A 22,138-nucleotide genomic window follows, 5' to 3' on the forward strand; every position below is an offset into this window, starting at 1 on the left:
TGTCAAGCTTTGATGCTCCACGCTGCTCTAATTCCCGGTCTAAGATTGGAATTTGTTTGATAATGCTGTCGGAAAAAGTTCAGTACCTAATTTCTGACCTAAAAGTCGTTAGCTTTCCTATTATTAATATATCGTTTTCTCTCTCTTGAATTGGCCCTATGTACACATATCTCCATTCTACTAGCATAGACTGTATGGTGAGTTTTAAATGGTTGACCGTGAAACAGTTTCCGTGTTTGATACAGACAGGACAGAGGTACATTGGCTGATCCAAGAGCAGCTGTCAAAGGAAAATGTGTGGCTTTCTTTGAACAGGCACGGAAGTACATTCGACAACAAGCTACTTTTTGCACCTGCCACAAGCTGTTCTCCGCAGATCTGTTCAAGTTACTCCACATTTAGTTTTGATATTTTCCTTGGTGAGTCTTGCCTTTTTCATCGTTCTGTCTCTGAATTCAAATTACATGAAATAGGCTGCTGATTAATGTCAAAGAGAATCGAAATTAAGGAGTTCAGTTTCGTTCACGGTAAAGACGGAAATGAGCGGTTGTTTATTGTTTGTCAATGAAGATGTTCTTTCTCATAGGCTACTGTGATAAGGATACACGTGAGACAATGTGGGGAAACACAAGCTTGTGTCTACAGTTCAAATGTGTGTACAGGATACTGGCTTTATATACTCTTGTCTCAACAAAATTGTCTGTTGATGTAGTCTGCCCACCGGTTGCGAATAGTTTATAATGGTCATTAAACCTGCAGGCCACTATGTCCGATGGAGTCGAAGAAACGTTCAATGCTGTGGAGCTGGATGGGGGGAATGCAAAGCCCTCTAACACAGATACCAAGACCCAAGAAACGAACGAAGTCAGTCAGCTTGCACAGGCAGAGAAGGGCAGTGCACCTGCCATGCCTAAACCGCAGGAGAAAGAAAACCGATGGGTTAACGCTGTGGATCAGTTCAAGATCAAGAAGTTCTTCGTTTTAAGGGTATTGTCTGTTATTTATTTTTACCATTAGATAGTTTATTTCACTACCAGATATACCAGAAACTGAACTGCATAACATGTATTTTAATGGGATGCGGTAGTGTAGCACTGGTTTGGTAGTTTTTTTCAACACTGATAAAGAGAGCCCTCTCCACCCACAGTCAATACCAGCCACCTATCAAGCAAATACACACCCAACCTATAAACTGTACAGTGGCCATTTTGGGGTAATATCCCTACTCAGAATTCAGTAGTCACTTAGTTAGTTATAGCTTCTGTCATCGGAAAGTAGCCAATTGCAGCAGGCAACCTAAAAATTAGCTAAGTCTGTGAAGGATCTTGACCTGCTCTGCAGGTGCCTGGTATATGGAGAGTGGGTAGGCTGCCTATTCTAAACAGGCTAAGGAAGGGTGTTTCTGTCCACTTATAGACAGCATTTGGTCTTAGGTGTACGTGCATGTTCACATGACTCCATGATTAAGGAAGAAGAAAACCTAACATCCAGGTGCCAGGCCTTGATGAGTCATGAACAGGGTTGAGTCTGTTCCCAGCTGGGCAGTCTGCTATCATGCTTCAGCTTATGATAAACGTTTATATCATATCAGAGAATACATTTAAGTCTCTTTTTAAATATTCCATAGCAAGTTTTGTTGGACTAATGGCATGTTTAGATTTTATTACACTGTATGACAATGCAATATGTGATGATTTGCTCATTTGAATTTGAAATGAACCCACTGAATTGCTCATAACCTCCCATGGTCTATCTTTCCAGCCTGGTACGATAGATCATGCCATGAATGACATCAAAGCCCTGGTCAATCAGGAGGAGGACGGGCCCATCGACAGCATTTGGCTCATGGCTGAGTGAGTCTCTCATAAGTGTGTGTGTGTGTGTGTGTGTGTGTGTGTGAGTCTCTCATAAGCTAGATAGAGCAGAATAATATTGACTGTGCCAATTTGGTTGCATCTGGTCATACACTGAATGTTGTGTAACACTTCCTGGATGACAAACAAACAAACCGTGGTTCTGTGGTTGACCTGGGTTCACCTTCTCTCTTCACTGATGTTTCCCCCCTCACTGATGCAGCAGCACAAAGCCCATTGGGCAAGTAGGCTCTGGGTGATAGATAGCTCTGTTGCTATGCTATCCTTATTGTGGCAGTGTCAGGCCACAGCTCACTCGATGTGTCTCTATTTCTGTATATAACGGGGCACCTATGAAGTAGATCAAGTACAAAAGTTTAATCACTGTTCTATATTAAAGCTCTGCCAAATTTGAATGGTAACTATAACAACCATAGTAAATAACGGTTTATTGAAAAGCTGAATAGAGGAAGTCAGGTGAACTAATGAATGAACAAAAGAAACGTATGGTCTTATTTTGCCTTATGGTCTAAACACGATGAATTCCGTGGTTAAATAACAGCAAGCTGGTAAGCTAGCAAGCATAGAATCAGAAACAGCTAGCAAGTCAAAGGATTTGGGCTTAACAACAATGGAATCAACTGTAACCAAGCAAACCATCCAACGTTATCCTTGTCCGTGATCAAAGAAAGCAACACTGCAAACTAAGCAGGTTGGCTTTTTTCAAACAGAACCAAATGTTGCCTTTGTGGGCTATACATGCATGCCTAAATACATGTGTGGTAACCGGGGCATGAGGAGGATAAATATTGGGCTTGGCTGAGGAATCTCTGTGGAGTTCTTTGCCTCCGACTCGTCCAGTATTTTCTTCTAACAGGACACCTCAGCGGCCCTTTCCCTTACAGCATACAGTTAAAGTTTAATAGTGTGTTTAAGACTGTGCTTTCCCCAGCTCCACAGTGTGTGAGTCCTTTACTTTCTCGATTGGGGATTTCTTCGAATTGACTCTGCTGTGTGTGTGTGTGCGTGTGTTTAGACTCTTTCACATTCATAATGCATCCGTGGAGTACAGAAGAACAATAACAAACGTTCAAATTTTGCATACCGCCAAATGAACGTAGCCTGTCTAGATGGCAAAAAGATGCAAAGCAACAGAGTGAATGTTATATTCTGTTTAATTTTATTTAATCAATTTTTTTTAAATGTTTCAGTAACTGTAATTACATTCATTTTGTAATTTAATTACGTAATTATAACGCTGTTATATGAAACTAGTTAGTCCCTAACCCTGCTGACTAGTGTGTGTGTGGGTGTAAGTGTGTTTGTGTGTGTGTGAGTGTGTTTGTGTGTTTGTGTGTGTGTGTGTGTGTGTGTGTGGGGGTGTGTGTGTGTGTGTGTGTGTGTGTGTGTGTGTGTGAATGTGTATGTGTGTGTGTGGTTGTGCTTGTGTGTTTGTGTGTGTGTTTTTTGCCACATTGTTGACACCATAAGAGAGGAAGGACTAGAATACTGCAGTTCCTCTTCAATCTGCACGTACTAATTTACTGTGCATTTGTGGCTTGTTATTGTATACCTCATGCAATCAATAGCTATTTCCGATGTTATCTCTTTTGGCTCCCTGACCATGAATCTGCTGTGATGCATGTGAAGGCTGCCTCTTCTCTACAATCCATATGACTAACCTTATGCGCACTCTGGCGTTGCATGCGTTGTGCGGATAAGTCTGTTAAGTGTCATGCCCGGCACGGTATAATTACATACGGTGGAGCAGGAACCGGCACGGCCTTGGTGCACTCATACGGCAGAGCATCAATCAGCATGTCCCTGATGCAGTCGTGCGACCGGCCGAGCAAATATGCCACACAGGACCAGACAATCTTTCACATCATGCTCCTTAATGAAGCTGTGTCATACAAGGGCCCCCCCATTTCAGCCTGCTGTTTGCGAATCACTGCCGCTTGGAATCCATTATCGCGCTGCCTGTTCTGTAAATAAGTAAATGCGCGGAAAATAATTAAAGCGATATAAACAGAGAACACAATGAGTGTGCCGAGGGATGGGGCTTGACATGCGGAACACACTCGCGCCTGTCACCTCCGATTCGTCTGGCCCGAGCTTTCAGGAAACGCTGTAAAGGCCCTTTGCCACGTGATGATAAATAATACATACCATCAACCCCACCCCCCCCCCACCCCCCACCCCTCTCTCTCTCACTTATGCACACAACAGAGTTTCCCTCAGTAGCTGCACAACACAGGGCTTTTGTTTTGAAATAACGCTGACTAGATTTGTTGTGACTGGGGTGAAATTTGGCATGCAAGAGGAGTCAGCAGTGGGGTTTATGACAAGAGAGGTCGGATCAAACCCACTTAGCAGCTGCCACCGGGACCGATCCAGATGGATCGCTAGAGCAGGCCCAGACCTGTACTGGGGTCTGTCAGGGATAAGACCCTCAACAGTTAGTTAGCAGATTAAAAACACTACCAAGCATATAAGTGAACTGGACGGTTTTCGAACAGGACCTGACGGAGACAGACACCTTAAGTCTGTCTGACGTGCCGTGCTGAAAACAAGTCCTTTTATTAACCAATGTTTACACAGTATGACAGTCAAGACGCTGGGATGCACTTTGGATACCTTCAGCTCAGTTGAATTCTACTTCTGCCCAGTAACAAGACATTCCACAACCCGCTCTCTTCTTCTTATCTTATGTAAACATATACGTGAGGTTTCTGGGTTAACATTCTTGACTCTGCTAATTGTCTTCCAAAGTCCAATCTACATGGAGAAGCAGGGCACACAGCATTTTGGAAGAAACCTTAAAACAAAAAGACATTCATGATAAAATATACTAATACTTTCTTTAACATTTCCCTCCTGTTTATCATGAAAATAACACTAGTATAAACATCATTAAACTAAAACATCATCATCTTGATGGTTCCAGACAACAGTACACTCCATACAGAAGTACATACAAAACTAGACATGAGAACTTAGAAACATGTAGAAATACACATCATAAAAATACAAAAAGTATACAAATTGCTACAATAGAGAACAGACTTTTCAACACCATCTACCACCATGTACCAATGTCACCCAGACAACCAGATTTCACCACGGAACATTAACCACTTTGTCTTGTAATAAAGCATCACATAACAACCTTCATTTGCTGTAAGGCTTCAGTCACAGAGACACTATGAATATAATCCAATATCCAAATACAACAGATATCAGTCACAAAACTCCCCCACTAGCAGCAGTGAGTCTAACACTAATCTATTTTTCAGCACCATCAGCCGAATCTGCGAGACCTCGTCATTAAGGCCGTCCATGCTGACTAAGGTGGCATTAACAAACAATTCTAACCTATAGTTAAGGGTTGCCATTCTTAACATGACTTTTCCTACTCCTAGGGCCTGAAACAGAAACAAAATAACCTTGGAGCTGGTGGTCCAAATCTTTTAGTCATCAGCACATCAGTCCCCCACAAGCTGTCATGCTTCTCAACAGCAAATCTCTTCTTACGAGATACTCTGCCTGCGAGATTGCACTAACAACACAAAAATGGTCCATGACCTGGGCGGGGGCGCTTACGCCACCCCAGTGTGGAAGAAGATGACTGTACCATATACTACCACACAACCACAATACCTCTCTCACCTTAGGGGTACCCTTGTCAGAGTGGCAATGCCCTGCATTCCAACCTCAACATAAGGACCTGTTCCTATGGACAGGGTACGACGTTGGCTGAGGAAGCAGTGTTTGATGACAGTATAGCAGTATCGATGACAATTTCATTACACTGTTTCCGTCTCAGAGAGCCTACTCTCGTTGTTCCTCTAATAGAAAAACACATTAGGAATATGGAATGGACTGCCACTTAAGGTGACAGCTCGGTTGTGGCATGTTTTTTAGTTCTGCTAGTGGGTGGGTATTGTTACACAGATCCTGCACCTGGGTATCGTCTGTATAATAAAATGGCTTACTGTAGCCCCAGTTGTCTGGGGCACACTTCTCTCCAACACAGATTATTGCTTGGAATGAGAGTAGCCTTAATTTAAGTCTAGGGTGAAAGTAGGATGTTGGCATTAAGGTACATACATAGCAATTAGTCCAAATACGTCTGTTTGCTTGCATGGCACTAATAGCAGCAGCTTGGACATTGTTATAACGGAGTGATATGATGTATACAGAAAAACAATAAACACAAATAAACAAGAAAAACAAAAAACACAGATACACCTCTACTATGTTGAGCAGCATCTCTAACCCTCAGGGCGCTCCCTGGAAGTTAGGTGACGTTCAAACGACCAAGATTTAAACACTTAGCCCCCTGCCGGCGCCACAAAACGCTACTCAACGCTAGTGGTGGATCCTGGTAATGTTCTGAATGTTCTGAATGTTCTGAATGTTCTAGGGTGACAGGTGAATCCAGGTGGAGCGTTCAGCGATCTTGACGGCTGTTGGGGTGGCAAGTACACTTGGCATGGTCCCTCCCACCTGTCGTCAGACCAGTTCTTTCTTTTGATGACTTTGATGAACACCCAGTTTCCCACCTTCACCTGGCCTTGTACCTGTGGAGACACAGAAAAAACTCGAACAGTATTGGGTTCTTTACATTCCCTAGTTTGTAGTGTAATTTGTGGCACACCAAAAGTTGGTCTTATTCTTTTGCACAGTGATTTTGCTACTGTGAGGAAATCTGGGGTTGAGCTGGGAAATACCTCTATCCATTTGGAAGACACATCAATTATAACCAAACAATATTCCAGCCCTTTGGTTTTGCTAAATTGGATATAATCCATGTGTATTACCTGGAAAGGATAATCAGGCTTGGGGAACTCGCCCCTCTTTGGCCTGAGGTTTCCCTGTGAGTTATGCCGAATGCATATTTCACATTGCTGACAAAAATTTTTATTTTTTTTTTAATAGGTTATATGTTGTACAGTGTTTATGTACTAGTCTTTATCTCCCCCCTGTTGAGGCATGGATATTCCCATGACTCAAAAAATTGCTGCCCATTTGTATCGAGCTCGCAACAGGATGGGTTTTCTATCTGGACTTACATATACCTCATCTTTCAGAATCGCCCAGTTTTATCCAAATTTCCTTTTCACTTTTGGGTGCTTGTTGTTGTATGTTAACTACACCATCATCCTCTGTTCCCTGTGTTAGATACAGGCCAGCTGCCTGCTTGTCTGTTTTATATGCTAGGTAATAAAAGCATTAAGACTGCATGGGATACTTTAACGACGAGTTCATGAACCAGCACAATTTCTGCTGACGCGTGAACGGCCGATGCATCCGCGAGCACTGCTTGTACACATGATGGTGTAGCACGAGCTACCGGGTCGAGTTGGGTCGAATAAAATGCGATGGGTCTCATTTTGCTTCCCCATACTTGAAGCAAAACAGACGTCATGAATCCATGTCTGGAGTCAATATTCACTGTGCGCCCGCTACCCGACAATGTGTGTTCAAGATATCTAACTTCTGTTTTCCACAGCTGCAACTATTCAACTCTCAGCATTTAGCCAATATTACCAACAATTATACCCTCCATCTGCATTAATAACTTGGGGTCCCGTGACCTGTGTTTAAGCCACGGGCTTGAATCAAATTGCTTGTCCGCTCAGTCAATTTTTAATTATGCAGTATCAAATAGTTTGCTTCTGACGACTACAATTCAACTATCTCCTTTAACGGCGTAGTTGGTTCCATATCTACCAAAAGTATTTCTGAATTTAAATAATATTACACTAATATGTGTAGTCTGATTATTATTCTTTTCACCTCCTCTCCTTCTAATTACGACCGTGCGTGTGTGTGTGTGAACGTGCGTGTGTGAGATTGAGTCCTCTGTTCCCCCTAACAGCCCCCACCCGTGTGCTTATCTGTTTTGTCCCAACAGTCAATCACACAGGTTTGTTTTAAAAAAGTCGAAGTAGCTGCTAGCGATCTTACGTTTTAAAAACAATCTACAATCATTCCGGGCTATGTTAGTCACTCAGTACTTTGGCACATACAATAGCTCACAACACATCACAATCTCGTATTTCCACTTTTCTCTTGTTATGCCCTCTGACGGCGCACTACTAAGGTAACGAGAGAAAGTTTAATCTGATCTTTTTCGTGTCATGCTCTCAGCAATTTTAAATGCTCTCTCTTCACAGATGTTACACAAAATACCTTCAAGTAAACTATGCCAACAACTGGTCACTTGCTTATTTTAGTTTTAAATATCAATTTAAAACGTTAGGTTCCCCCTCAAATCTACGTTTAGTCTCGCCTCGGAGCACCAAACAATCTCTTAATGAAACTAATGAATTCGTAGCTTACATACAATAGGTTTTTGCAAATATAATTCCTACAATTCCTGCAACACTGGAATTATTTCCATTCATTACTATAATATCTATATATTTATAGCACTCTGTGATTATTCTAAATCCCACTCCTTTATTCTTCATTATAGATGCTACACTGCATTTCGTTGTCTCAGTACTTGTACTCTGTGCAATGACTATACAGTTGAATCTAATCTAATCTTAACTCCGGGCCTCTACCCCTGCGGCTATTCATGCAATTCGATTATTTGGATAGAGATCTTTTAGTTGATCAGACCAAAATTCCTCATCCTCAAATCGATCTGCACTTGTATTATTTTATTTAAGCAGTATCGCCATCATTATCATATAATGATACAATGATAATTAGATGATACACAATGATGATCACAATTCCAATATGTCCCTTCCCCACCTGTGCTGTTAAATCAAATTAGTACAATGTAAGGTCTTTTATATCCAATAAGACCTCTTCCCTCTGTTTTGATTATTGCCTTGTGTTGCTTGTCACGTGCCTAATTAATTAATTCAAACCACCGGTTATCTTGGGTTGTTGGAAAAACCACACCCATGCCTTCTTGAGGGCCCGTAGGATTCAACCAATTGAAACAAGCACGTTCTGACTCACAAACAAGGTTAATGAAACACAATGAGTAAGTTCTGAATGAGCCACTTATCCGTTTGAAACAAAGGATTATAATCCTTCTGGAAGTATTAGCATTCAGCTTCTTACAGTTGTGTTTATTTTCAGCCGCAGTCACTGGTGGCTATTTCAATGAGACACATGGATTGCGCGCGTGCGCAGTGTCTGTCTATGCCAGTATCCCAATTTCTCATTCACAAATGCTCAACTCTATTTATGTCTTACATAATTTCTAGTAACTCCCCCTTCACGCACTTAAGACTAAAAAGTGCGTGCAAATGAACAAAGCAGATAAAATGTATAGAGTCTTCACGTGGCCACAGTAAAATCTCTATACAGTTTATCAAGCCTGCAGTTTTACCCCTCTTTCTCTACAAGAATAACACTTAACCTCACTTTCTTTTAATCTTCTTCTTCACTTTCCATTGACTTTCTCATTCTCACTTTCTCAATCTTTCTCATTCTTACTTTTATTACTGCTGGATTCTGGCTAGTCTTGAATTTTCGCTATTGGGACATTCTCTAGCCCAGTGTCCTCTTTCTCCGCAAGAATAACACTTATCCTTACTTTTTCCTTCTTTATTTCCTTCTTTATTTCCCCTCTGTCTTGGTGCATAATCACCTCTTTCCCTACTTTGACTTTTTCCTCTGTTTTGTCTGCGCCCATTGCCTTGCCCTCTGTTTTTACCTCTTCTTCCCCTTCCTCTCTGTCCATCTCCCATTACCGTCTGTACTACTTGAACAAAAACTTCAGCTGTCCTTTGTTCCTCACGAATCTTTGTCTTTGCCTGCGTCTTAAAAGCTGGAAGGGCAGATGTAGGTAAATCAACAAAGTTCCTGTTCAGCAATTCTCTAACCTCCACTCTATTTATGTCTTCACATAATTTTTCAAAATCTTCTACAACTAGTTTCCCACTGAAACTATGTTTTTCTTTACAGTATTCTACGTTTTTTGTATAGTTATCAGTGTGTTCTTTCTCTATGTATGTCTTTTCGCCAAAACAACCTCGCAGTTTAGTTGCCACATTACCCATTTTCGAGCTTTTTTGGATTAAAACAGAATACCTCAAATGGGTCAGATATAGACTCCGGAAAGCAAGCTTCTAGACAAAAATATGTCCGGCTTTCCCTTGGTGTTTGTACCACAGAGTTTCTATCTGTTTTTAGACTGTTAATCACTTGCTCTAGTCACACTCATATTCATTAATTATGGTGAGTTTTTTTTTTGAATTAAGCAAAATACTTCTCTTGAGTCTATGAAAAATATCCGGACGCCGAGCTTCTAGATTGATAAATCAATCCGGACATCCCTTGGAGTTTGTACTCTCAGATATTTTCCAAAGTTTTAATTTTGCTTAATTTCCTTACTCCATTCACGCACTCATTCACACATGTACATCCATTCACAACTAGCGCTTTTAAGAGAACTCGAATCTCTTTTTTTAGTCTGTTCTAATTCAGTAGGCTAATGCTACTTACTCATATCATGCTGTGTGTTCAACCTTGCTTCAGATCCCCGTCAGACCAGCCTCCCTGGATGCAGAGCCCTCTCCGCCGGCCCACGTAGAATTCACTAAGTGGGACTTTCTGCCGATGGTTTCTCTCGGCAGGACGTGCACTTGTCTTCGGCTTCCTGAAGTCTGCTCCCAGGCGGTCGGTGTTGTTGGGTTCCGGCTCGAAAGGACCAATAAATGTCAGGGATAAGACCCTCAACAGTTAGTTAGCAGATTAAAAACACTACCAAGCATATAAGTGAACTGGACGGTTTTCGAACAGGACCTGACGGAGACAGACACCTTAAGTCTGTCTGACGTGCCGTGCTGAAAACAAGTCCTTTTATTAACCAATGTTTACACAGTATGACAGTCAAGACGCTGGGATGCACTTTGGATACCTTCAGCTCAGTTGAATTCTACTTCTGCCCAGTAACAAGACATTCCACAACCCGCTCTCTTCTTCTTATCTTATGTAAACATATACGTGAGGTTTCTGGGTTAACATTCTTGACTCTGCTAATTGTCTTCCAAAGTCCAATCTACATGGAGAAGCAGGGCACACAGCATTTTGGAAGAAACCTTAAAACAAAAAGACATTCATGATAAAATATACTAATACTTTCTTTAACAGGGTCAGATGATATAAAGACCCGATCCAGATGGATCACTAGATCAGGCCCAGACCTGTACTGGGGTCAGATGATATAAAGACCCGATCCAGATGGATTGCTAGAGCAGGCCCAGACCTGTACTGGGGTCAGATGATATAAAGACCCGATCCAGATGGATCGCTAGAGCAGGCCCAGACCTGTACTGGGGTCAGATGATATAAAGACCCGATCCAGATGGATCACTAGATCAGGCCCAGACCTGTACTGGGGTCAGATGATATAAAGACCCGATCCAGATGGATCACTACAGTAGAGCAGGCCCAGACCTGTACTGGGGTCAGATGATTTAAAGACCCGATCCAGTGGGCAGGAGCCAGATTAGACCTGTAGTACAGTCAGATGCTATAGTGGCCCAATCCCATGGATGGTCTGGGCCAGACCGCCTGTGCAGTCAGCTGCTAGCACAGTGTTCTTTGTCTACACTGAGAAACTGGTTTCTCTAACAGACACTGCAGAGGTCATGAAATGTTGAGTTGACCTTATTTATTATTTATTTTCAAAGTGATGCGGACTGCCTTATATGCTGTAGTTTTAGCCAGTGTTGGTACACATAGCTGAAGCTATGACACATATCGTAACGGTGTTAATTATCGGACGGCGTGTGTTATCGGCAAACATTCGCGTTGTCATGTGAATCCATTATTAAACTGAAGTTATAGATTGTTAATCCATTTTTAAACTCAGTATTTTGATTGTTTAACAGAATGGCCGATGTTTGACACTGTCCGATAACTGACATAGGTACGCTAGTTGAGTTTCCCTCCACTGTGTCTTTGCCTATGCAGTGCAACCAGTGGCGCAGGTGCCTGTATGCATGCACAGCTATCGTCCCTTTTAGTCCACCATAGAAGGATTGTCAAATAACAAATGGCAGTGCTGAATGAGTCTTGCAGTGGCTCTATGTGATCCGTCTCTACTTCACTGACCTGGCTGCTGTTGAAAAAAACGAGGACTCTCCTTACATTTACATTTAGCAGACGCTTTTATCCAAAGCGACTTACAAGGATGTATACCAGAGGAGGCTCTTCCATTGAGGAAACAGAGGAAGGACCTCCCCAAACTTTTTGAGAATTTATTTTTTTAATTGAACTGACTAAACTCCTTTAAAAATGCAGTTTGATATCAGTATTTAATACTATGCATATTACAATTCGTTTCCCTGAGTTAAAATAACATTAGCACCCCTATCGTAACCAGAAATTATTGCACGGAGAGCCGACCTCCCTTTTGCCCCTATTGAGATCAATGGTAACGGTCTCTGATACTGGTGGCTCGTGGGGCTCATTCACTTACATTGTCCAGGGGAAGAAAGACCTCCCTATCGTCTGAGTCTGCGCCAAGATCGCTTAACCAATAAACAACGGATTTGGCGTGGGTGGGAGGGGATTAGACATTAATAGCGAAAGAAATTTCCCTCCTCGACCATTCTGCGGTAGGATATCGATAGAACTTCACCCTTAAAGATTGTAGTAGAAAGGTTGCAAATAAAGAGATGTGCAATGGAGAACGAAGATACTGTACAGGTTTAATTGAACAAACCGTTTCATACATTTAGCTACAGAGAGAAGGTTAGTATCAAAACAACATGGTGACCACTTCCAAAAATCCAAGTCACTAAACCCAATGGTAAAACCGCTGCCGTTAATGCTAACTGGTATGCAAAATACTCATTGGCCTCATATTAGGCTACTTTGAGAGATAGCTGTAATAATCTGAGCAGCAATTATAGGAAGTTTTTGTTTTTGCAATTTTAGAGAACAAAGGTAATTTACTCAGGGTTTGCACTTTTTCCATAGGCCTATTTGTTTTATATAGGCTTAAAACATCTGCTAAGACAGACACATAGCCTAAACATAAAAATATATTTCTGTTTAATATTAAACTTAGTTAAAGTCAGTCCACCCCTGATCAAGGCACATTGACCAACATTCTGAAACAGCCATTAACATCCACATTTGCCACAAACAATGTTAGGCTGACAGCCCATGTTAATAGTTGCGAAATAATGTTCTTTTACTTGTTGCCTTTGTTACTTGTTGTTTAATATTGTGGAAAGGATGTTAGTGAATGATTCAGAGCATGATGCATTTTAAATGGCATCACTTTTGGTCTTGTGTCTTAATTTTTCTTAAAACAATTGCAGCTGAAAATAAAATTAGTCGAATAATAACCAATAGCTTCAGTAATTGAGGGGGAAATAGGCCCAATGATAGGCCCAGAATTTTGTATTTAGTTTTTCAAATCAAGAGTAGGCCTGATTTGACTAATTGGCTTTGCATCCTTTCCTTCTGGCCTTGTCTAGTCCAAAGACATGCTGCCCACCAGCTTTCAAAGTACAATGGTGCCACACTGGTGGCTTTGTATCAATTTTATCCCTGCCTGCTATTTTGTACTGTAGTTCACAAAAACACCCTGAAACAACTTGTATCTCACATGCTTATGCCACCAACAGAATAAGCAGGCCAATGGCAACCAAGTGCGCAGTCCTTCCTCCCTCACTTTAAAAACCACCAGCCGCCACTGATGTATACACATTTTACATTTACACTGATGGCACACTGCACATAAGGAGCAATTAGGGGTTCAGTGTCTTGCTCAAGGACGCTTCGACAGGGAATCAAACTAGCAACCTTCTGATAGCAACCGACTTCTCTACCTCCTGTACCACTGTCGCCCCCCCTGTACCACTGTCGCCCTGTCTTCTAGGCTCTTTGCTTTGCAGATGACATTTTTACAGAGAAACGTGAAGAAAGACAGGCATCCCTATCTGTAAAATGACTTTGCATAAGAGGAGGTGTTTACAGGGGCGGTAAACGGGAAATACTAGTTACTTCCAGCAGGTTCTTCTTGCGCTTCAGCTCCATATTGTCATACTGTAAACCACTTCAGAATTCCAGTGGTTTTCCTCTTACATAGGGCAGAATAATGAGCACGCACACACACACACACACACACACACACACACACACACACACACACACACACACACACACACACACACGCATTAACACACACACACACAAACACTTTTTTGGTTGGAGTCAGTCTGGTTCTTCTGGCTTTCCTTCTCTCTACATCTTTGTTTCTGGTGACTCTGCACAGTCAACATTAACAAACTCAGACACACACACACTCACACACACACACACACACACACACACTCACACACACACACACACACACACTCACACACACACACACACACACACACACACACACACACACACACACACACTCCACACCATCCCATTGGAGCTCATGTAATGTTGCCACTGCAGCTCAGTCAAGCGTCCGTTCTCGTCCGCAGGGCCCCAGACAGCGATGTAACCTTCGCTGCTATCTAAGCCGCCACGTGGCCACTCAGCGAGCATGCTCACTTCTGCCCAGTCTGATGGCCCATGAAACAAGGGCATCCACCACTGACCTTCCCCTATCCCCCCCCCCCCCAACACAAACACACACACCCTTATTACAGTAACGAGCAATGGGGGGGGGTGCACCAGCGTGTCTGGACAGGGGTTGTCTCCACTTAAATTAATCGGAGCTGTCAGCCCCAGCAGAGGCGCTGCAGGAGGATCTCTTTGAAGAGGAGGGCAGGAAGGCTTGAATCCCCCCCCCCCCCCGTCTTCTCTACACCCCTCCCGAAAACAGTCTAGTGCTGTGTCACATTATCTCTCCCTGTTTAGTCTCCCCCCCCCCTCTCTATCTCTCTCCCTCCCTCTCCCTCCCTCCCTCCCTCTCTCTCTCTCTCTGCTTTGCCCCAAAGCTGTCCTTAATGCATGCGCCCATCCAAAGCTACGAGCAATTGGGGTTAAAAGGCTCGACAACTCTGTTTTACTCTTGCCAAACACAAGCCCAGGGACTGTGTATGTTGTGGCTTTTATTTCCGAGGGGGTCATTTATATTCAGGCTGGCTTATGCACGCGTAATACATTTTGTGAACTCATCCCTCCCTCTCTTTTTTTTTTCCTTCTTCTGTGTGTTGGTATAACATTTGGGACCCCGAGATGCCAGCATGCATATTGCATGAAGTTTGCCCAAGGCGATTCTTGAAATTTTGAAGCTTTTACAGTATGTACATAATTGAGAGCCCTGCACTATGCATGCTTTTTGTCTTACCTCAAAATAACTCTCCATGCCCAGACCACTCCAGACTGTCAAAATACACCACTCACCAGTGCACAATCGACGGTGCCTTTGTGAGCTCCCCGAGCTGCAGCGCCACGTACACATCAGAGCTAAGCATGGAGGTTAGCCTATAGAAAAAGGACCTGGCACATTTCGAAGAACTGGATCTTTTTTTTCTGTTTACTTTGTACAGTAACATGTACAGTTTTAGTTTCAACATCATGAACTATTAATGAAATTGTTAGATTGCTGTTTTTCTTTTTTTTGTGATGATTTTTATAGGGAAAGATCCTCTGTGTACTCCTTCTAGAATAACTGGATGAAGGGCCTTCTGGTAGCCTGAGAGTTCCATGTTTTGTCTTCATTAAATTCTGTTTATTGCATGATGATTCCTGAAAATCACACCACATTCAGCGCCTTCAGTGCTTCACACACGCAATGTTTTCTAATTGATCCCAAGCTTGCTGTCTTCTCTGCAGTCTCCACCCATTCCCACCACCCAACCACCACTACCTTTCTTTCCGAGGCGCTAATCTTTTGCTCCCCTCATTTCATTTTGAATGGGTGGACATTCTAGAAATATTTCTCCCTCTCTCTTTCTCTCTCTCTCTGTCTCTCTGTCTGTAATCCTGCAACCAGAGAGGATGGGCAGAAGAAAGAGAGGAAGAGAGGCTTATATGAATATAGGCCAGGGGCTGTGGAGTGTGTTGACGTGTTCCTTTAGTGGAGGGCTATAGTGGGGAACACACAGCAGGAGGTCAGGGAGCCGGCCTGCGCTAACGACAGCCTGCTGAGGGGATACACTGTTATCATATAAACTCATATAAGACCTGCAAAATGCTTCTCACTGAGAATGCCCGTTGACCAATCACAGAACCCGGCCAAGGCACACCAGAATGCCACCTGACCAATCACAGCACCCACCAAGGCTCCACGAATGCACCAGTCTTAGCAACCACTCAAGCAGTCAGAATGCTGCCCATTGACCAATCAGCCGCGTAGCCCAGGCCAAGTCAGCCTTCTTCTTCAAGATCATGACTGCTAGCGCAGAGATAAAATTGGGTTTATTTCAAATGATTAATCCAAATAATCCAATAATCCAAAGTCTGTATAACACACACACACACACAGGCGGCAGACACACACACACACACACACACACACACACACACACACACACACACACACACACACACACACACACACACACACACACACAGACACGCTGACTCTGTGCCTTGTCCTTGTCTCCAGGGTGGACCACTGGAACAACGAGAAAGAGCGGCTGGTGGTCCTGACGGAGAACACGCTTCTCGTCTGCAAGTACGACTTCGTCATGCTCCACTGCGAGCAGATCCAGAGGGTCCCCCTCAACTACGTGGACCGCATCGTTCACGGGGCCTTCAGCTTCCCACAGCATTCCCTCCTCAAGTAAGCCTCACTGGGAATGAGCCACCAGTCCACTAGTCCAGAATGATTCTGCTTAAGGTTCCTTCCTGACGAACAGGGAGTTTTTTCTTGTCCCTGTTGCTATTGTGCTTGCACTAAGGGGGTTCAGGCTCTGGGCTCTGTAAAGCGCCTAGAGACAATTGTATTGTTATGGCGCTATATAAATAAAATTGAATTGAATTGAATTGAATTGAATTGAACTTGTACCGTATGCATTCCCTCCTCAAGTAAGCCTCACTGGGAATGAGCCAATGATATCTGTCCTCTACTCTGTTTCTATGTCAGTCCCCTTAGATTCGAGGGATTGATGTCGTCTTGGGGATTTGTTTGTTCAGAATCTACCCAGAGGGCAGCTTGTTCTGGAGCTGGTGGAACCATGCCTGAGCCTGTTTGGATCTGGTCCGGTGTCAGTTGGAGTTAAAGTAGAACCGTCATAGTAGTGGTGTTTCAGATCTGGTCCAGTGTCAGTGTCTGTTGGAGTTAAAGTAGAACCGTCATAGTAGTGGTGTTTCAGATCTGGTCCAGTGTCAGTGTCTGTTGGAGTTAAAGTAGAACCGTCATAGTGGTGGTGTTTCAGATCTGGTCCCGTGTCAGTGTCTGTTGGAGTAAAAGTCCATAGTCCATAGTCTTGATCAGCTGTCTTCAATCCTAAGGTCTGTGTCAGTTGGTATTGCCGCTGGTATTGACCCAAACCACTGGAGGGTATTTCTTCTTACCTACTTTACTTTCCTGTACGTTATGTATTGTAGGTCATGTTTAGGCTGAGTGTTAATGACAGTGATTACTGTTAGCCTGCACATCTGAGGGGTGCACAGGAGCAGAGACAGCAATACTCTGGTATGAACCGCGGAGGCGCTCCGTTGCCTGTGTGAACCCCGATCGACACTGAGCGGGTTCGGCCCAGATTAGGCCCTGAACCAGGGCAGACCAGATTCAACAAAGAGAGGTGAACGTTTGAGGTGAACGCATTCTCTTAGAACGTTTAAATTGGAATGTTTTTGTGTAAACATTCCAAGTTGTTCGATTGAAACTCTAACCCTCAGTCCAGCATGCATGTGTGTTTGCCAGGATCTTCCTCCTCAGACCGTTTGTGTGTGTTCGCATACGTTCGCAGTGAACACAAAGCCAACAAAAAAAACAGTTTGAAAACGTTCGCAGACTTTTGCCTTTGTTGCCTTGCTAATTTGAACGCACCTCAGGTATTAAATATGTCCCTAAAACGACTTAAAGGTTTCCACTCTTCATTCAAACCCAAGAGTGTGACAGAACACCAACCGAACAGGTAGAATCAGCTAAAAATATCATGAGTTTTTCACTGCGGCGGTTCTTAGGGTGTGGGAGTTAATTTGGAGGCACTTTGCCGGAGTTTCATGCCTGGTTGGTTTCTTCCCAAAGTTGTGATTGGCTTTGAGCTGTGCCGTCTTTCTGCCTGTTCCTATCCCACAGGCCTCCGCCTGTGCCGCTTTTAAGGCAGAGGAGAAGCACCATGAATCATTTACCTGGAAAGTATCGGAGCCGCTCCGAGGTGACGAAGCTTACAGGGATAAAGAGACCGCACCAGCAAGCCGTCGAGGAGAGGGAGGAAGGGAGGTGGCTCTGCCAGACGACGTGTTTGAGGGAGGATGGAAAGTTTGGGGATCGAGGGGACGGGAGCGAAAAAGCTTTTTGTGGGGCACAGAAGAGGAGCAGGGGGGGAGGCGTCAAGCACCATGCTCCTTGGCGTTCCTGCTTGGCGTTCCTGATTAGAGGCAGAAATTAATGTAGTCTTTTCATCCAAACCTTTTAAAGCTGGCTCGGGGGACAGCAGCCCAAGTAACACTAATTTGATGAATAAAATGTAATGCTCCGTGAAGCGCCGGGAAAGGGCAGCGCGCGTCAACGGGCCTTTATCGCCCCACATTACATTCAATTATAAATACATCGCCACCGAAAACCACCCTGGGCTCCCCGAGGAGCCAGCCACCCTCTCAAACTGCAGCCGCACTTCCTCTTCTTCTCTCTCTTAATTCCCTCTCTCTTTCTTCCTCTCTTTCATTGGGTTTATTTGTTCTCTTCTTTTGTAGCGTATCCCTTTCTCTCTGAGTCGTCTCACTGTCTTGTCGTTCCTCTGTTTTTTGGGTGCATATCCTTCTATTTAATCGTCCAGGAAAAGCTTTTGAGAGCCATCGGAGCCCAGACTGGAAGCACGATATCTAATGGGGTCTGAAAGAGAGGAGGTCTGTGTTCAACGACAGGACTGTTTCGTGTTTAGCCCTCTGAGCAGATCTATTGCACTTGGCTGACTGAGTAAATTTAGTTATGTATCCAGAATGTCAGACTTGGATGTGGAAGTCCGTTGTGTGCATGCTTGCGTGCGTGCGTGTGTTTTTTTCTGTGGAGTTGAGTTGTTATATAACCTCCTGTTTGATTCTGCGCATATCTTTTTTTTTTTCTCTTTCTCATAATGTTGAAAGGCAGACCGCTCTCATCTCTCATCTCTAAAGCGTCTCCTCGCAGCCCAGTGTTTGCACAAAGCCTTCCCTGTGGCCAGTGGAGCGAGGATGAGGAGGGAGAGTGTCTGTGATTAAGTGGCCATTCCCATCGATTTCCCCTCCCTGCTCTTCATCACCTTTATGCAGCCGCTTCTTCCGATTAAATGACGGCTGTGCCGAGGCAGCAGTAACATAGCGAGGGAGCGGCGGTGTTCAGTGTGTGTGTGTGTGTGTGTGTGTGTGTGTGTGTGTGTTTGTGTTTGTGTAAATGTGTGCCTGTGTGTGTGAATGCTTGTTTGTGTGCATGTGTGCATGTGTGTGTGTGTGAGTCTCTGTGTGTGTGTGTGTGTGTGTGTGTGTGTGTGTGTGTGTGTGTGTGTGTGTGTGTGTGTAAATGTGTGTGTGTGTGTGTGTGTGTGTTTTCACGTGTACTGTAGTTATGCAGTATTCAAACACTGTAGCCAGACTTTTAGCTCCCCTCAGCGGCACTCTTACACTTAAACACTCACTTGAGCGGGGCGATTTTTCGGAGAAGTGCCATGCCTTTGAAACGTAAAGGTGAATTATTCAGGGTGGCTGGTGTGTGTGTGTGTGTGTGTGTGTGTGTGTGTGTGTGTGTGTGTGTGTGTGTGTGTGCGCGCGCCTCCCTCTGAGAAGGCCCTGTGCAATGCGACCTTTGTAAGTGTCGAAACTGTCCAAACTACAGCAGTGCCCCACTTGTTCCCCATAACCCCGACTGAACTTCTGTAGGGTAACAGCTGCTGGAAATGGTCCACTCAAGGGACGAGTTGTCTTCAAGGACAAGACAAGTGGAGGGTGAAGTGGAGACATGCATAGACGCCGAGTCATTGGACCAATCCAGTGTGGACTAGGGAGACATTTTGAGGAGAAGGGAGGCGATGCTCTGACTCTCTGAGTGGTGTGTGTGGATCAGTGAGTGGCTGATTAGTTGCCTTCAGTGTTCTTGAGGTAGCCATGGAGATGGGATGGTTTGTCTCTCAGGGGATGTTTTGGGAGAGCAGGGTGAAATGAGGGTGATACTGTTGTTGTGAGGAACCATGGCGCTTTGCTGTCTTCCATGTCCTCTGTGCGTGTCATGGAAATCAAGTCATCACTTAGCCTCTCTCTCTCTCTCCCTCCATCCCTCTCTCTCTCCCTCCCTCCCTCTCTCTCTCCCTCCATCCCTCTGTCTCCCTCTCTCTTTTTCCGTCTTTCTCTCTCCCTCTCTCTCTCTCTCTCTCTCTCTCTCTCTCTCTCTCTCTCTCTATCCAGGCTGGGTGCCATCCATAAAACAGCCAAATGTTTACTCTGGACTGGACCAATGTGATAACGTGTTTATAGATGTTGGGATGAGATGTGTTTGTGGTGGCAGTGGTGATGGGCTTGAGGGGTTACAGTGATGCTCCTGCCCCTAGTTCAGTCTCCAGGCTTCTTCCTCATAGCCATGGGATGCAGTAATGCAGTAAGGGTTTCTGTGGCCTGGATGTGGCCTGAAGCGTCTTCTCCCTCCGAGCTGTCTAGACAAGGTAATTACACTGGCAGCCCAACGCATTACTTACACGCCTTACCGTTCTTTTGTGAGAACTGCTCTTTTCCAATACATGCAGAGAAACAGCGAGTGATGTGCAAAGAAAGGTGTGAGCCAAAGCAAAAAAATAATACACACTCCTCGACCCTCTGAGAGGCCTTTGAGTAGCTTTGCTATTTGGAATCCAGTTGTTTGAGTAGTTTTGATCTGTCTTTGTGGGAACTGTCGATGCCTACATCCACAGACCACGCATAAACACTGATCTGAGTAAAAATGTAGTTCCTCAGATAACTATAAGTGTACATTTTAGTGTTAGGAACTGAAATTGAAATTTCCACACCTTCCACGGTAGTTCCTCATGTAGACCTCTAGATGGAGACATTTCACACGTTAATACTCAGTCATCCACACTCCAATGAACTACGGTGACTGAAACATCCCCAGCCGCCAAGATTTTAATCTTGTAGTAATGTTGCCAATCTCAGGCTTATGATTGGCCTCCATGTTGTTCACAGTTATTTTCCACGGTATTTTTGGGGAAGTCTAAACTACCGAGAGCTAAGCACATAAACATTTCCAGAAGCCAGAGGTATGTTGATCCTGTTTTCACTTCAGCGCAGAAGTATGTTCTTCATAACAAACACAGCAACAGGGTGAGGCAGAGTGCTTCTCTGGGCCTAGTAAATATATTTAACCGTCTCACGCTCTTAGAGATTCTACATATATCCTGTGTCGTTAAGCGGTAAACGTAGCATTATCCTGGTATAAGTATGACACGTGGTGGTGAGGTGAGGTCAAGTATGTTTACTATGTCTTGTGAGTGTATGTAAGTGTAATGTTTTATAAACGTGCTTATTAAGTCAATCATTCATCCGATCATGCATTCAATCTTTTTTTTTTTTTTATCGCGAATGATAGAATGAATGAGTAGGCTGGAGCACTGGAGGTGCCCATAGAGACCAGGGGGGGTGTAGGTCCATAAAAACTGGAGAGGACATAGGCCCACAGAGGCTGCACTGGCTGGAGCGAGTTTATGCTTTCAGAGACTGAAGGTGCTGTTGACCTGTTGTGAGTGCGGCTGCGGGCTGCTGGCTGCTGGCTGATGGCGGTCTCCTGTCTCTTGTCCCATGTTGAGCAATTGGGGATTTGTTTGTTGGCTCTGGCACAGCGTGGGCCGGTGGCCATGACAGCTGAGGCAGGCCCCTCATATTTGTCTTGTGTGTTGACTCACGAGGCCTCGGCTTCACAGAGTGCAGACGGACGCTGCAGGAATGCACTCATTGCTGCAGCTAAGAATATGTGTGTGTGAAAGAGAGGGAGTGTAAGTACGGGTGTGTGTGTGTGTATGTGTGTGTGTGTGTGCGTATGTGTGTGCGCGTGCATGCCTGTGTGTTTGCATGCAGGTGTAGATTTAATTTATATGCATGCACAGCTGTGCATAGGTAGCAGTGGAATCCAGTTGTTTTCTGACTGTGTATCTAAAGGATTGTTTTTGCTGCTTTTTCATGGTGCTACAGGTTCAACCTGATCTTTCTCTCCCTCC

General features: G+C 44.1%; 1 protein-coding gene across 1 annotated transcript in view; it reads left to right on the forward strand.

Annotated features, from left to right (window-relative positions):
• Nucleotides 1–218: 218 nt before the first annotated feature.
• The window catches only part of tprg1 (tumor protein p63 regulated 1), a 29,184-nt gene continuing 7,264 nt past the window's right edge, over nucleotides 219–22,138 (forward strand). The window contains exons 1-4 of the mRNA XM_012821689.3: nucleotides 219–419; nucleotides 760–987; nucleotides 1,762–1,853; nucleotides 16,402–16,578. Coding sequence (XP_012677143.1) covers nucleotides 766–987; nucleotides 1,762–1,853; nucleotides 16,402–16,578 — 491 coding nt within the window. The 5' untranslated portion in view covers nucleotides 219–419; nucleotides 760–765. The remainder of the gene's footprint in view (nucleotides 420–759; nucleotides 988–1,761; nucleotides 1,854–16,401; nucleotides 16,579–22,138) is intronic.

The sequence above is a fragment of the Clupea harengus genome, chromosome 10 (genome assembly GCF_900700415.2).
Source record: "Clupea harengus chromosome 10, Ch_v2.0.2, whole genome shotgun sequence".
Lineage (NCBI taxonomy): Eukaryota > Metazoa > Chordata > Actinopteri > Clupeiformes > Clupeidae > Clupea > Clupea harengus.